The sequence below is a fragment of the Heliangelus exortis genome, chromosome 5 (genome assembly GCF_036169615.1).
Source record: "Heliangelus exortis chromosome 5, bHelExo1.hap1, whole genome shotgun sequence".
Taxonomy (NCBI): Eukaryota; Metazoa; Chordata; class Aves; order Apodiformes; family Trochilidae; genus Heliangelus; species Heliangelus exortis.
The window spans coordinates 21,510,907-21,528,668 of NC_092426.1; the positions used below are offsets into that span (position 1 = coordinate 21,510,907).

Here is a 17,762-nt window from a genome sequence, read left to right on the forward strand (position 1 = left end):
GTTCAGTTTGGGGCCACTGTCCAGAGGAGAGCAACCCAGCTGGTAAAGGGTCTAGAGAACAAGTCCTGTTAGGAGCAGCTGAGGGAACTGGGATTGTTTAGTTTGGAGGAGGTTGAGGAGAGACATTATTACTTCAGGACATGCTTTAGTGGACATGACATTTATTTTATGGGCTGACAGTTGGACTCAGTGATCTTAGAGGTCTTTTCCAACCATGACAATTCTGTAATAATGAAGGCATCTCTTCCCAAGAGATTTCAGCTTTGATTAGAAGATAAGAAGTGATGGAAAAGTGAGTGCTCCCCACAGTTTTCCAAAAGCTAATCCCTCTCATTGTTAAATATTTCTGCTTAATTTGTCATTTGAATTTCCTTAATTTCCACTTTCAGTCACTGGTTCTTGCTTTGCTTTCCTCCATAAGATAAAAGAGTACTTTCAAATCTTCCATGTTTAACTTGTACAGGTACACACATATATTGACCAAATCTCTTCTCCCTCTTTTTATGAGCAAAACATGCTAAATATTTTTATTTATGCATTGGGATAATTTGTCCTTGTAATGTAATTGACAATAAGTTCTTATAAATGGAGCTTGCCTCATTCTAATCTGGCAATATAACACTTAACTCTTGAGAGTTCACTACAAAACAAGTTTACTTATTTTCCCTATACTTCCAATTAACATTAGCTTTATATTATCTTTGTAGTCTTCTAACCCTCTCCAATCTTCCTGTATTGTTCAAAAACTTCAACACCAGGACAATACACAGTTCCACATTTGTACCAGGTTAGGTTCAACGACAACTATGTGAAAAATCTCATTTGGTCTGGTGGCTAGACTAACATAAAAACTGAATTGTTTCCTCACTTCAGAAAGACAATCAGGGAAAAATAAATCCACAAACAAACCTCAACACACTTCTACATGGGAAAAAATAAGTATTAAATTAGAAATTAAGTAAATTCTGATTTAAAGAATGTCCCCACTTTCAAAAAAGTAAGCACATGCAGCCTATACTCAGCCAACAAACACTGTTTCGCACCGAAGTTTAAACGTTACATTTTGACAATGTTGAAAATTATTCTGGGGAGAGATTCCAGCGGGATAACCACGCAGCACAAGAAACACCGTGCATATCGCTTGCGGAGCAGGGGTGTTCAAGACCCTGCAGACGTCAGGCGGCAGACGGAGCCCAGAGTGTCGGGCATCACTCCGCCACACAGGCCCAGGGTGGCTGTGCCTGCCTCAACCCGCGCCTCGCAGAGGCCTTGCCGCCGGCCCGCCGGGACGGAGCGCTTCTCCAGAGCCCTGTGCGCCCCGAGCCGGCACCAGCGGATGCCAACGCCGTGGGTGCAGCTGCGCCCCAGAGTGCAGCCTTTCGCCTTTCGCCTTTCCCTTTCACCTTTCCCTTCCACTTTCCCTCCCCCTTCCTACGGTGTGACGACAGCTCCCAGGACTGCGGCCCTCCCTCATGCGTACCATGACGCACTACGACGTCACGCCGACAACGATAGTGCGGAGCGGGGCGCATGCGCAGCCGGTGTCACCGCCCCCTCCCCGCGGCCTGGCACCCGAGAAGACGACGGAGGCGGCAAGATGGCGCTCACCAGGTAGCTGTGGCGGGCTCTCCCCGGCCCGGTTCGGGTGGCTTGCTCTCCCCGGTCTGCCTCCGCCTTCCCAGCCGCCGTACGAGGCCTCGGCCGGCGAGAGAGGCCGCGTCCGGGGAGTGCGCGGCAGAGTCGCGGCCTCTCCTGGGCTGTGGGCCCGCCGGCCGGTGAGGAGGCCTGGCTGCGGCCGGGAGGAGAGCGGCGAAACTCAGGCTGGGCCGGGAGAGCTGCCCTGCCCTGGCCGGAGGGGTGTTTGGCACTGCCGCTGGTTTGGGGCTTTGCCTCCGCCTGTTTTCTGCGTGAGGAAGAAAGTCCTGCGCCTCGGTTGTGGGTGGTCGTATCCATGGGGGGTTTGTTGAGGTTTCTGTGTTGTGGGTGAGGCCGAGAGGCCCTTGTTCCAAGCTGCTGTGTCTCCCGCAAGGCTCTGGAGCTCAGCTTTAGTGGCTGATCTGGAATGCCGACTGTCCCGGAGGTTGGCGCTCCCTGAATAACCGCTTAAGAGCGCTCCGTAGTCTAGAGGAGCTGAAAATTAGGAAGTCAAGATATTGGGGTTCGACATCTTGTTTTTATCCGGGAGGTGCCTGGCTTAAGGGAGGAGGTTCTTGACTGATCTCTTTGTGGGTGTTTCCCTTGAGAGAAAGAAGGGGGGAGTCGCTTGGACTAGGAGCATTATATTTTTTTCCTCTTTAGTGGTGCAAAGAATACACAGTGGTATGTGATATGCCTGTTGGAGAATGGGCATTGTTCTACCCTTCAAATATGGCGTGAATGGGGGGGAATTTAGCATCAGTTTTTGTAGGAACCATCCAGAATAGTGAGAGAGGACACATTTCTTTTGGCCTTACAATCCCAGAAACTACTGTCCTCAGGTTTGTGAGTGCAGTACTCAACTTAAATAAATTGTTTCTTAATCTGTATAGAGTGATTGTACAGATAGTAATAATTTAATAGTAGACTCAAGGATAGTAAGGTTTCAGTGAATTAAAGTATCCCAACTAACTTTTTATGTCTTTATCTTTTTGGCATCATTCTGTGTACATGCAGTTTTTTACCAGCTCCAACACAGTTGTCTCAAGACCAGCTGGAGCTAGAAGAAAGAGCAAGAGCTCAACGATCTAGGCAGACTGCTCTGGTCTCATCACGAAGGGAACCTCCCCCATACGGTTATCGGAAAGGATGGGTACCACGTGTGCTAGAGGTAGATACTTAAATTCACGTTGCTTTAGTTTGTCTGCTAATAAGGGGGGAAAAAAGACTATTTTCAGTAGTAGAAATAAACTGAGTATCTCAGTGTAGTTCAGAATTGTGCAAAGCCTTACTGTGGGCAGCATTTCCATCCAGACTGCTTGCTGTATTCTTGGGTTGGGGGAAGTTGTTCTAATTCAATAGATTGCTTAAAAATCTGATGGCAAATAGGATGCTTTAAGGATTCTTCCCTTCAGAGATTGTTGTAATGTGGAAATAGGTCTATGGTCCTTTCAGTTCACAACCTGGGAATGTGAGGATCCTTTGAGAAAGACATCTGTATTGTTCCTCTGTCATTTGTTAAATACACATTCCACTTTATAGTTGGAGTAAAGGAGCATGTGTATATGTGAGAAGACAATATCCATGTATATTCTATTCTTAACATAGTAAAGGAGAGCTGCTGCTAGGGGAGAAAATTGTTACAAGTTGGAAGGAAACTTAAAAAATTGTCATTAAGTGTGTTACTAGCAAACGGGTTTTGGACAGCGTTGTGTGTACTAAGCTGTAGTTTTTGCCAGTAGAACACAATGTCAGCTGGAAATGTTAAAAGATAGAAGGGAAAATACAGATGTATAGCTCTGGTTAGAAGCCTGCTTGAATATTTTCTTGCTGCAAGGCACAAAACCCTGGACATTTGGAAATGGTACTTGACAATAATATCTGAGACCTGCCCGGATGAGTCACACACCAGCGCTCTGGGGACACGGCGTGCAGTTAAGATTTTGATATGATATTTCATGTGTGAAGCTGTGCAAATGTCATGCCATGTTTGTCTTTCAGTCATTCACTACTTTTGTTTTGCATAGGATTTTGGAGATGGGGGTGCTTTCCCAGAAATTCACGTGGCCCAGTATCCAATGGATATGGGCCGAAAGAAGAAAATGTCCAATGCTTTGGCTGTTCAGGTGGATGCAGAAGGAAAAATAAAATACGATGCAATTGCTCGACAAGGACAGTCAAAGGACAAGGTAATGTTTCTTCAAACAGGGAAACAGGCACATATGCCTGGAAAAGTTGCATGTATGTATTGCATATACTTAAACTCATTGGTCTGGCATTATCCAAATGGATTGTATCCTGTTTTCTTAAAGTTTAAGGACTGAAATAACATCAGACAGACAGGAGTGTTTTAATTGGGATCACTGTATGATATTCTCTGCTATATAATTAAAAGCTAAGGCAAAAATGTTGAGATTCTCTACAGACTTACTTGGCGGTTTTGCAGCTTTCATTAGAGATTTTTCCAGTGAAGGAAAAAAATTGAAAACAGGCCTGACCACAGGCAGCCTCATTTCAGTGTGTAGGAAGAAGAGGGAAAAAAAACCAAAACAAAAAACCCTACAGCTCAGCTTTCAGAATACTGTACCTTGTGTCTTACTAATTTAACTTTTGGCATTTGGCACTTCAGGCTGTTTTCAGTATTGTTGGGCACTTTTTTTTTTTCCTTTAATTGTAGCAGAAAGTATTGCCAGTGGTTATACTCCAAAATTTTTGTGCAAACTTCAGTGATGACAAGACCCTCATCAAGCTTAGTGGGAATTAACTTCAATTTCCTGTACGTAGTAGCCTTTTTAAAAACAGAGATTGCACTTATCTTGAAGACCTAACTGTTGCTCAGGAGATCAGGTACTTTGGTCTCCTAGGTCCACTCTGAAGAGTATTTACATCTGACTTTTCAAATGTAACAAATTGGACCATATTAAAACTTTAATTCTCTTAAGCAGGTGTTAGGGGCTGGAAAACTGCTGAGGCATAACTCAGCTATGAGTGTCACAGCTGTTACAGCAAGCATCTCCTGTAAAAAATAGGGTAACCTAAAGACAATCTCAAAAGAGGGTTAACTACAAAGGGTGTTTTAATTAATAGTTATTAATTAAATGAACAGTTTTTTTCAAAATAATTTGACTTCTATTGTAATTTAGAATGCCTTGAAAAGCTTATGGGTGTGTAATATGCCCAGTGTCTTAGTGCAAATGAGGAAGGGGGGACACGTATCTAAACAGAAAAGCAGAAAAGTGAACTTCGTCTCAAACAAAAACCAGGGTGAGCGTTCTAAGAATATCAGGGGAAATTTTTTTTCTTATTGAACAGATACTGTTTTAAATTGATCTACAGTTGCAGAAAGATAATGCCACTTGGATTTTATATTTAAATAATACTTCAGTACTAAAAAAAGTGTCACATATTGTATATCCTTGTCCTATGCATCCTAAGTTACTGCAGTGCATTTGAAAAAAAAAAATCAGTTCAAATCAGGCTCCATGCTGGAGACATTCATTGGGATTACCTTCACACCTTGTAGTGGTTTCAATTACTTGTCACAAGGAAGGTGCTAAAATATTTTTCACATGTAAAGAATTTTTTTATTAAATATTTAATACTTGACACTAAATAGAAATTTGACTTATCCCAAAGCATAAAAAAATTGAAACAGATTAAGTAGAAAAGAAATAAGAATTGTACTTGTTTTGGGGAAGCTGCAGGGAAAATAACAACGACGGTAATGATAATAATAATAAAGTATCATTTCAGAACCTGTTAAATACATCTTTACTCACCTATAGGTTCAGATTTACCTGAGCCTATATAATATATATAATATACCATATATAATTTTATAATAGAACTGTTCAGTTAGAGTTTAAGTATATTTGAAAAAACTGGAAATTATATTCAGCCTTGGGCAAAAATGACTGATCAGATTATTGACTGTGAGGGTGGTGAGTCACTGGCAGAGGTTGCCGATGGAGATTGTGGCTGCCCCACTGCTGGAAGTGTTCAAGGCAAGGTCAGATGGGGCTTTAAGCAACCTGGTCTAGTGGAAGGTGTCCTTGCCTATGGCAGGGGGTTGTAACTAGACGATCATTAAGGTCCCTTCAAACCCAAACAAACCATTCTATGAAAGAAATTTCTGTTGAGACACTTTGCACCTATCCAATGTTGTGTGGACCTCTGAATATGATTGTCTACATCCTACCATGAGCTAAGAGTATCTTACACTGCTAGTTAGGAAAGATCATTCCCTTTCTGATAGCAGTAGCATGCATATTCCTAATTGCTGCCTATTAAGTCTGCCCCAGCCATAGAGGGAATCATTCAGCTGTACCAGAAATGGAGCATTTTGTTTCTGACTAGAAGATTTTGCTTTTCAATAGCAATCAGAATGAAATATCTGATACACAAGCTGACACTTCTTTTAAAATTTTGTAGATGAAAAGTGGTAGTGGTAGTGGAGGGTCATAATACAGTATCAAACAATCAATGCCATGTCATATGATACATACTATACCATATGATACATACTATATCACCTCAAAAGAGGACTTTACTTAGAACATGCAAATGTATCAAGTTTTTGATGGAGACTTTTTTTTAATTTTTAGGCTAGTTTAATATTTGCTTTGGATTTCTTTCATATTAATGCAGCTTGCAGTTTGCATGCAGTGGTTTAAGTGCTTTGTGGAGCTCCTTTTTTACCTCAGTGTACTGTAGCTTTTCAAGCACCTGTTAGACTTTTTCTTTTTTGTCTTGCGGGTACTCGGAGCAATTTGAGCATACATCATTTTTCATGCTACATAAGACACTTGGATGTAGAATTAATTACCTTAGAGGAAAACTGCTCTTCAGATGTCCTTCATTCAGCATCTGCGAAGCTAGGATATTACTGATACTAATTCAGAAGATAAAAATTTTAGGAATCAAGGCTGAGAAACGTGTAAATAGCTCTTGTGTGACAAATTAGTTCTAAGATTAAAGGTCAGTTTCATAGTTGGACCTGCACTTTATAATGAACTTGAAATTATATCTGTTAAAACTTATACTTTGAACTAAGACATCCTGATGTTATTTTGTTGGACAAATGCAAAGAATTAATGCAATGCAAGGAATTTTTCACTCTGTTTAAAACTAGGGCCTAAAACTGACAGCTAAATACATGTTGTATGAAGACTGAAGTACCTGTATAAGGGAAGATGTCAGAAAGGGATTTCTGCAGCATTTTTTTTTTCAAGAAACTAGCAAACATAATGATGAAAAATCTAGATGCTGAAAAAAGACTTGTACTAAGTTCTTAAGTAAACCTTGAAGTACAAATGTGGATTTTTTTTTTTTCCTTGGGTACCCTGAGAAAGGAAAAGAGTAGGAAAGGGAGGCAGGAAACCAGTGTATAATTCCAGCTCTGAGAGGGACTTACATAATTATATTTAATAAAATTGCATCTATTCTTCAATTATTCTTTCTGTAAAATCGGGTCCAGTGTATATCCTTTGCTTTATGGAAGTCATTGAAGATTATGTAATTGGAATGCATTTAGAGCTGTATACAAGTTTTAATTAGTATCTAAAGTATAATCTAGGTCTGAAACATTTATTTTAATAAATGTACATTTATTGCTGTCCACCAGCACTAATAAAATATGTCTTCCAGGTTATTTACAGCAAGTACACAGATCTTGTGCCAAAAGAGGTCATGAATGTGGATGATCCTGAACTGCAAAGACCAGATGAGGAGGCAATCAGAGAGGTATCATGTGCACTGATGTATTTAGTTATCAGTGGTGTATTGTATGCCTTGCATATGTGATGAGATGCATGCTGTGGTATTTTTGTTGTTAGATAACAGAGAAGACAAGAGCAGCCTTGGAAAAATCAGTCTCCCAAAAAATTGCAGCAGCCATGCCAGTTCGAGCAGCTGACAAACTTGCTCCTGCACAGTACATTCGGTATGTAGTGCTCGTATCAGATGTTGTTGTATCTAAAGTTATTAAAATTGTGATATTCAACTGAGTTCTGAAAACATAAATTCCTCTTGAACTCTGATCTTCTGGAAGTAATGTGAAACTGGCTTATGTATTTTGAGTAACTAATGATAATCTAGTCTGAAGTGTGTTGAAATAGGCTTTAGCATGTCATGAGTTGTGCCCTTTGTGGAAGGGCTGTTATGTTAGCAACAAAATACAGATTTGTTAGGGAGCAGTATTAAATGCTGCCCTGAAAATAGTCTTTACTGGGAGATTTGAGCCAAGACATGGCATGTAACAAGGTTCTTCCCTCATACAAAATGAGCAATTGGAAATAATTGGAATTACTAGGAGGCACATAGTCATTTATGATTATTTTCTGCTGCAAACACAGATAAATTGTATTGAGAGAGTTACACTTGGCCTGAGGTGAATTCTGAAAAAAGTATGTGAATAAGTTCTTACTAACTAGGAAGTAGATGCCAGGGATTCACAGACACAGGTACATGGTATTGTGTCATGCTTGGTGTGCTTTATTAGTTTGTTTCTTCTACTTTAGAATCTAGGATAAAACAGAAGAGTATGTCCCTGCAAAGGTACATTCTGTCTGATGTAACAGATTCTCTGCATCCTGTCCAGTATCCTCTGTGCAGTCACCTTCTGGCCTTCGCAGTGAACAGCTCTTAAGTTGTTGTGGATGAAATAAAAATGCGGTTAGAGCAGTGAACTGAGTAAAAATGGAAGTGAGTAAGGAATATCTATCTGTCTGTGGAAAAATAAGCACTTTGTTTTATTTAGGTACACACCATCTCAGCAAGGTGTTGCCTTCAACTCAGGAGCCAAACAGAGAGTTATTCGGATGGTAGAAATGCAGAAGGACCCTATGGAGCCTCCAAGATTCAAGTAACTTTTCAATAGTTTATGGCAAATAGAACAGTCTGAAGTGTATTTCCATACAACATGCTGATTGTAATCGTTTCTTAATTGTTCAGAATTAACAAGAAGATTCCACGTGGACCACCTTCTCCTCCAGCACCTGTCATGCACTCTCCTAGTAGGAAGGTATGAAATGCCAGAACTGTTCTGTTTTCAGTTCTAGGTGGATTCACAAATTCTGCTTGGATCTAGTTCACTTCTGTGCGTGTTCTTCTCTTTTGATGTGATGTTAACTGATAAACTTACCTGTGTGCTACACTGTTTTGGTTGGGTTTTTTTTCTTGTTTGGGCAATACTGAAAGTAACAACTCTCCTCCTATGTACTGTGTCAAAGGTTGAGTAGATTTCTCATATTGTATGCAGGGCTGCATTGCTGAAGTTGTTCAGGGCATGGATGAGTTGTCTGAAGCGTTAGCCTTGGTACACTGATGCTGCTTTAAGCTAAGGATTAACTCCAGCTGAGGGATAAGCGTAGTGGTGGTTGGTTTCCCACGACTTCAGCTGCTATTAAATGTGCAAATGTTAAGGCTGTCAGTTGCAGCCTGTGTGACAAGAGTTTAAGAGGATGACTGAAATGTTGTGACTTAATTCAGTGTTGGCAAGGATACAGTGTAGAAATTAACATTTTATTTCTGCATATTTATTTCTAAGAAGAGTTCAGTTTCTTTTTTGTGTCTGTGTCCTGAACTTTGTACTCTCAGTTGTTTCAATAGTTCATAGGTGGCTTTGGGAAAGAAAACAGTATTTCATTTTGCTATAAATCTAAAGTCTTTGTTTTTTCCTTTAAATCAGATGACTGTGAAAGAGCAACAAGAGTGGAAAATTCCTCCTTGCATTTCAAACTGGAAAAATGCAAAGGTAATTAAGTTGTCATAAATTGATATTTTTAATGTTGCACCCTGCTGGGAGACTTCTGTGAATAATTTAAGCTTTAATAATAATGGTTTTAAACCTCTATAGCATTAGGAATGCTGGCTGCTATCAGCATAGAGGACTCATGATTGTACAACTCTTATTTTTCTCTCTTTGGCATATAAAAGTTGTTAAATTGACAGAAATATAGAACAGGGAATGTATTAATGGCAGAGATTATGGATTTTAAGAGGAAAAAAAGGCATTAGTTAAAATCCCCATAATAGTGCAGTAAGTGCTCTGGAGCTCACTAAGTAAAGCCATCTAAACTGAAGAAAGGTCATTCATAGAGAACTAAACATGCTTTTTTTTTTAATATTGCGTCCAAATTCCTGGCAGGTTCTCCATGTTGCATTCTTTTGCTAATAATTTTCATCAATGGTTAGCTTAAGTTTTTTTATTCTTTTATTTTAGTAGCTATGCCCTGTCCCTTTGGTTTTTGTCATCCAGTAAGTTTATTTTCAGACAGAAGAGAGAATTTATAATATGCTGCAGTAACTCGTTTGATCGTTCTCAAACAGCTTCAAGTTGTCATGAGGCAGCCTTTTCAAATGGAGGACGGAAAGGCTGCATGTTTGGATGTTATTTTTTTCTACCCCAACACAGCTGCATAACTGGGACTGACACTAATTAGTAGATCAAATTTTAGGTTACAGATGTGAAAACCAAAGCAAAAATTTTGTAGAGCTCACTGAAGAATCTTTAAATATCATCTATAAATAAATGTAGGTTTCAGCTTTTGAAAGTAAAATTGGCATTTAGTGTCTGTTACTTTTGTTGGCATCCTTGCTCTTTTAAGTTCTCATTTTGAATCAGCTAACCTCTTAACAGGTATGAAAGCAGTTTAGGGAAAACAGTATTTAAGCACAAATGGTAACACAGCTCAGAGACTGTGAAAGCTATTTATCTGTAGTTCTTAACACAGAGCAAAGCATGGACCTTACTGATTGAAAACAGATTTGTACTAAGATGTAACCTGCAGGGGAATTGCCATTCTGATTGTGGGGGTGTGTGGAACTGGAGTGAAGCAGTATTTTCTGGTATGAATTTGATGAATGTGCAAAGGAGGCTCATGGAGGTGCATTAATGATGATCTGGGAGTTTTGTTGGCGTTCATGTCTTTTTACAGAATAAATGTAATAATGTTTGTTATCACAAATAATGTTAGTTTCTGTGATTAAATGCCTCTCTATTTCCACTGTAGGGTTACACTATTCCATTAGATAAGCGTCTGGCTGCAGATGGCAGAGGATTGCAGACTGTTCATATTAATGAGAACTTTGCCAAGCTGGCTGAGGCTCTCTATATAGCTGACAGAAAGGTGATGTGTTATTTAACTGTTTTGTGTTTTCTTCTTTGTATGTTTATTTCATTGGGAATATCAACTGTGAATAGGCTATAGGTTTTTATTTTTCCTGCTTCTTGGCTAACATGAAACATGAAGTCTTAACCCCTATATATTTGGATTAGTGGGTCAGTGTGAGTTAAATTATTGGAGGTCATGGGTCTTGTTTCTCAGCTCTGCTATGGCTGGCTGGCTTTGAAATTCTTCCTTGTGGCTTGATTCCTGTCCTGTTTACAGGATAAGTCTGAGAAAAGATCTGCTTGCATCCCAGATCCTTGCTTCCTGTATTTTTAACTATGTCTTCTGTGTGTAGGCTCGTGAGGCAGTAGAGATGCGTGCCCAGGTGGAGAGGAAGATGGCTCAGAAAGAAAAAGAGAAACATGAGGAAAAGCTCAGAGAAATGGCTCAGAAAGCCAGGGAGAGAAGGGCAGGGATCAAAACGCATGTTGAAAAAGGTATATTTCTTTGTTATTAAGATGCTATGGGGTTTTTTTAGCACTCTGAAGTACGGGTTTGAAGAAATAACCTGAGAACTCTACAATACCTAAGTATCAACTGTAATTTCTAAGCATGACATCTGTTCTTCATATCTTTACTTGATCAGCCAGTGAATTTGGTTAATTCATTAGTTGGATGGGATCTGGATTTGAACCTTACTGTACTATGTCAGTGTATACAGGTTTAGGACATTATTGAGAATTTGAGAGTTATTAACAGATCAGTGAAAGTAATGGTTTTAATGAACTGTTCTAAATGGTGTGGGTTTTTTTTAAAGGCTTTTTGCAGATGAAAAGCAACTTTGTGTACAAGAAGTAAACCATCTTTAAGTTTTCAAAGATGGTAAATACAATATTCTGTCTCTTGCAGTTATAAGTGGTCTTGCAGACTGTTGGCTGCTATGCCCCAAAACTGCTAACCTACCTAAATCATAGCCATTGTAGTAAGTCTTATGTTTTTGATTGTAATGACACTTGAAACATCAAGATGCTCAACTTACATGGCAGTTATGATCTCTTTAAAAGGTGAAGGATATGGTCATACAATGCCTATGCCTGCAGCTGGGAAGGACTAACCTCTTCCCAACAGTCTGGGGACTGGCTGGCTGGAGAGCCTCTGCTGAAAAGGACTTGGGAGTCCTAGTAAGCCAGCAATGTGCTCTGGCAGCAAGAATGCCAAGGGCATATACTGAGCTGCATCTACAGCAGTGTAACCAGTAGGTCAAGGGAAGTAATAGTTTTCTTCTATTGGTGATCTGTTGAGAGTCCATGTGGGATTTTGTGTATCATTATGGGCCCCCAGATAGAAGACACATTTACAAACTGTAGTGTGTTCAGTGGGGCCCTCAGAATGGTCAGGGGGTTACAGTACCTGCCTATTCAGGAGCTGCTGAGAGAAAGCAACTTTTTCTGCCTGGAGATGTGGATTTGGGGGAACCTAATGGGAGCTTTCCCATATTTACAAGGAGATCAGAGTTCTTCATTAAACTGCATGATGGAAGAATGAGATGGTGTTCAAAAATTGAAGCAGGAGGTTCCAGCTACATGTAAGGAGAAAAACTTGAAAGTTTATCCAGGAGGATAAGCAGCAATGGAACAGGTTGCCCAGGGAGGCTGGCAATCTCAGTTCTTGAATTTTTCTCCATCTGAGTGGGGAAAGCCCTGAGCAACCTAGTCTGAATTCAGCACTGATCCTACTTTCATCAGGAGGTTGACCTAGAGATTCCTTTTCAAGCTGAATTGACTGATACTGACTCACAGAATGTTCATCAAAGCACTTAGATGCCTGCATGCTTGAACTATATTTTTATATTTAAGATATAAAATTATATTGTGATCTGTAAATGTTAATTCCTAGATGGACAAGTATTCTAAACTCTTCAAAGCTGAGAAAACATAGTTGTTGGATATGTCTGCTTCAACTCTCTTGCCATTGACAGTTCATTGCTCGTGGCCTAAGCAGACTGTAGTTTGTTTAAAGTATAAAATTTTAAATAGTGACAAGGGTCAGTTCTTTTCTGTAAAAGAATATTGAACTGAATTACTGTGTCAATGTCTATGGCATAGTTAGTTGAAACTTATTTTTCTTTAATGAGTAAGTAATTACTTAAAGTAATGAGTAGTCTTGCATTTGTACAGAGGATGGAGAAGCGAGAGAAAGGGATGAAATCAGACATGACCGGCGCAAAGAGCGACAGCATGACAGAAATCTTTCCAGAGCAGCCCCTGACAAAAGGTGAGTCACAAAAGAAAGCTCCTTATTCTTGTACTGCCACAGGCATCTCCACTAGGGAAACTGTTTCACTGGACTTATTTTTGCTTGATGTGCCTTAATTTTACCCTGAGATATTCTCTGGCATGAAGCACTGTTCGTTGATTGTATGAAGTGATATTACTCTGTTAGTCTACTGCAGTGCTCTTCTAAATTTAGAATGTTCCAGATGAATAGAGGGTATGGGTTGTTGGGTTTGGGTGTTTTTTTTTGCAGTTCATTATATTCAGACTTAATTAACATGTTGACAGCAGATTGAAACCTGGATGCTGTAACTTCAGTGAGACCGAAGTGTCACTAGTGGCTTTTCATCCTGAAGCTGTTCATTTGAGTAAATTTTGATTTATGAGTATAGGCTGAAGTATCTAGTTTGCCCAAGCCAGTGGCATTTCTGAGTACAAATGGTTTCTGAAGACTTAGGATCTGTAATATCTTAGAATTAGATTGCTTGGCTTTCCCTGAATATAACTACACTATTTCTTGCAAAAAAATAAATATGACATTTTACACCAAGTATGCTTGATGTAAATTGCAGATAGTGGAAAGCAAATTCAAATGTCATTCCCAGCTGAACATAATTTTCCCAAACATAATTTTCCTTTGCCAGGAGACATTTCAAATGTTACCTAGTAAGGAAGGGCAACAGTCAAAATCTGTTTCTTGAGAGAAATTGTTAGCAACTAATATAGATTTCAGTTGCACATGTCAACAAATACAGTTTACTGACCTGATAGAACTTGAAATTTTTAATTCAGGTCAAAGCTGCAGAGAAATGAGAACAGAGATATCAGTGAAGTTATTGCCCTAGGGGTACCCAACCCCAGGCCATCCAATGACATCCAATACGACCAGAGACTGTTCAACCAGAGCAAGGTAAAAATACCTTTTCACAGCTGTGTAGCTTTCTGTCATGTTTGTCTATCCTTAGTGGATATGGCTAGAATACTGAAGGGACCTTCTTCTCATGGTTGGTGTGGATACACTCGGAAAGAAGTCTCTACATAACTGATTAGGAGACTTGATCTCCTTTATCCATAGCTGATGCAACAGCAATATTCTAAATGCGTAACTTGATGAAAGTGGATTTGTTGTGGTTTTTCTCTCTGTGGGGTGGGGAGAAAGAAACTATTCTGCCTTCAAGCTTTAGTGATCTCATTTTCTTCTTTCAAACAAAGTTACTGAGTGAGTAGGGGAAATCTGCTTCCAGAGAAGCAAGTAAATACTTTCTATCTCCATTACTGCTCATAGTAAAACTCCTTCTGCAGATATAGTTAACAGCAACATTTATTTTCTTTATACTTTTGAGAGATGAAAAAGTAGATGAGGCTTCAGAAGGTCCCTGAATAGAGCTGTAGTTTGTCAATCATCCTTTTTTGTGTCTTCAGTGAAAGACATGCGGACAGAAGAGAAAGCTGAGAAATCAAAAGTAAACAAGCAGGCACTTCTGCCTTCACATTTGCATAAGGCTCTGTTTGGTTTGGATCAGTCAGCTTAAATCATGTTTTACAGAAATTCTGAGTAATATACATATTTGTGTGCTTCTACTTGACTATTATAGACAGCTGTACTTGCAGGGCAGATTGGAATTTTCTGTCATTCTGAAATATGAGTGGCCTGTAATACTTCATTTTGCTTTCTGGAATGGAAATAGCCCTGACCAAGGCTTGTAATGATCGTGTCATGTTCTCTGGACTTAATCCCAGACTATGAAACACACCTTAATGAAGTGCTTGAATTCATTTGAAATCAGTAGTAAATCACACAGTATCATCTTTGTGTGTCATCGTTGACACCACCAGCGTATCTTGATGTTAAAATAAATCGTCTGACATTGGCAGGCTTGTGTTACACTGCTGTTTGTTCTTTGTCACAGGGTATGGACAGTGGCTTTGCTGGAGGAGAGGATGAAATTTACAATGTTTATGACCAGCCTTGGAGAAGTGGCAAGGATATGGCGCAGAACATCTACCGGCCAAGTAAAAATGTGGATAAGGACATTTATGGTGATGATCTAGAGGCTCGAATAAAGACTAACAGGTAAGAAAGTAATGTTAAGAAATATTCTTAATTAGTATATGAAGTTCCAGTCAACTGAGTTATCACCTCTTTTCCTGCAGGTTTGTTCCTGACAAAGAGTTTTCTAACTCGGATCGTAACACCAGAGGGAGGGGCAGAGATGGACCAGTTCAGTTTGAGGAGGATCCATTTGGTTTGGACAAGTTTCTGGAAGAAGCTAAGCAACATGGTGGCTCTAAACGGCCATCAGATAGCAGCCGCCCTAAAGAACATGAGCATGAGAGCAAAAAGAGGAGGAAGGACTGAATCCCTCTGCTCCTTGAGAGGTAGAGAAATGGACTACAAGCTTGGACTTCATACAAAAGGCATTTTTAATACCAGTGGTGTGCAGGGGGATGGCACTGTAACAAAGCAGTTCTCAACTCTTGTTGTGTGGTTATATATATGCACACCCTAATTCTTCTACATAGGACAGCTGCCTCTGGCAAGCGGAGGAACGGAGACCACTTTGAAACATTTCACAAGGGAATTACTCTTTAGCAAGTGCTCTGACTTTGCTGGTTCCCTGTTGCCCAGCATTTCAGGGTAAGAATGTAGTCCCTTCCTACAGCTTTAGTTTTTGTAGGTAGCTAAAGCTTTTACTTCATCTGTTAAAAGCTTTCCTGCTGTATATAATTACTGTCTTATGCTGTAATGGATGCTACGGAGTTTATCATTCAGTGTTTCTTTAGTGTGGCTGTACAGTTTACTTGAACAGCTGGATTCTGTTTTAAAACAAACACTCATAGTTTCTCAGCAGCGTTTTATTTAGTTTCTTTACATTTAGTGAAATAAAGCCTCCTTCCCCTGCTCACTCACTGACTTCTTTGACTGTGTCTTCTGCGGGGCTGCTGTTTGAGAGCAAGCTGAAAACAATGGAAAGTACTCAAATTAATTAGGCAAGCAGGTTGGATATTTTTCATTTCCAATCTTCTGAAACCTTCACATGGGAAGTGTAAAATGGGTTTATAACCAGTTCAGTTTCATGAGCCATAACCACAAACACTAAGATTATGATGGGAAAGTTGAATATAATTTGCACAGCAATTGCTAGTTCTATCAGCAAAATCCATCTGAAAACCTTGTGCTTTCAAGTGGAACTAATACAAGTTAACTGTCTAAACCTAGCCTAGAACAAAGTGGGAAGAGGTCCTGTGAATTTTGTTCCAGAGAAACTTGCATATTTTAAGAAATGAAACTACTGCCTGCCTTCTGCTTTTTATTTCACTGTAAAGAAGCATCTTAGCTCTTTCACCTCTTTTGAGAGTAATCCTCAAAGTCTCAGCAGTGGCTGTCTTAGAGCTTTAACAATAAAAGGCAACAAAACAATTTCCAAGAAATTGACATTAAGTACTCATCTGTACTATTCCTAGTACTTATTTTGATAACTGCATACAGCTAACATTCCTGTTTTCAGCCCAGTGTGTGAGGGATCAGGCTTTTGCCTGGCTTGTCACAACTCAAGACTGAAGTCAGCAAACCTCTCCTCCATTTCTGCTTCCATTTCTGCACCACAGTTGTAACTCACAGGTCACCTTAGGAAGAGGTACTGATATAACTACAACCACTGAAGACTCCTATGGTAGTATGAACCATGTCAAGCAAAATACTTCTATCACAACGAACACACTTGCATTCCTGAAGTCTCTTGCCTATTCATTTTACCATCTCCTTGAAAGACTCAAAATGAGAAAATAATTGTCAGAAAGATATTGCAGAATTCTTCTTAATTATTCAGAGACAGAAACTGGTCGTGTCTATTAGACCAGTATCCTCACTGCTTGTGGCATCACCGTACTACTGGGTCTGAGTAGCTAAGTCAGCTGAAGCACGTGTAAGTCTGCAAGAAAATTCCCATTGTAATTTGTCAATGAAACAAAGTGTGAACATAGTATTTATTTAGTGAACATAGTATATGCAAGTTTCTAATAATTTTTACATGTGACCTGCTAAAATATCAATGGCTGTGGGCAGCCATTGAGCTGCTGTCCTTTTATCCTTATGTCAACACAGATGGCTGTTTATTTGCTGCAGTTAAGCAACATGATACAATTGTTTGGCTCTAGCCAATGACAAGGTACTTACTTTTGCATGACTCCTAGACTGGCCTTAAGTTTTCTAACTAATGGTGTACACTGGCTCTTGTTACCAAACAATAATGCACTGAGACTGACAAAGTGTCTGTTTTTTCTTTTCTAACATTTAAAATGTTAGATGGTAATGAAAAAAAAAAGGTAAACTAAAGCTAACTTAAAATTATACTGAACACATGAAAGCAGGAAGCAGAGTTTTCCTGTACAAAAGGACAAGATAAAAAGCAGCTTTCATTGAAGCTTCAAGCTTAGCTTTACATTCCTTGTCACTGTGTTCACATTCCTTTAGCTCAGCACAGCAGGAGATTTTGATCTCTGGTATGTGATCTGTAGTACCTGTATGATCTCAGACCCTGAGTTATGAGCTGAGAATAAACAAAAGTGTTGATGATTTTGAAAACATTACAAGCAGGCGAAGTGGCAAAATGGTTAATGACACTAGGAACAACCATATTTTCATGTTAACGTGTCCAACCAAAGGCAGAACTAAACTCATGTTACCTTGGCACCTTCAAGTATGTGGGATTCCTTCTGAAACACATTCTGAACATCTTGTGGA

At 39.5% G+C, this 17,762-nt stretch overlaps 1 protein-coding gene across 1 annotated transcript; it reads left to right on the top strand.

The window, feature by feature from the left end:
* Positions 1-1,499: 1,499 nt before the first annotated feature.
* SNW1 (SNW domain containing 1) lies at positions 1,500-15,924 on the top strand. The gene is made up of 14 exons (XM_071745880.1): positions 1,500-1,611; positions 2,653-2,806; positions 3,663-3,824; positions 7,282-7,377; positions 7,470-7,576; positions 8,393-8,497; positions 8,587-8,656; positions 9,323-9,388; positions 10,647-10,763; positions 11,101-11,242; positions 12,923-13,019; positions 13,811-13,928; positions 14,929-15,092; positions 15,173-15,924. Exons 1-14 carry the CDS (start codon positions 1,598-1,600, stop codon positions 15,375-15,377), a joined length of 1,617 nt encoding a protein of 538 aa, XP_071601981.1. The 5' UTR covers positions 1,500-1,597; the 3' UTR covers positions 15,378-15,924.
* Positions 15,925-17,762: the final 1,838 nt, after the last annotated feature.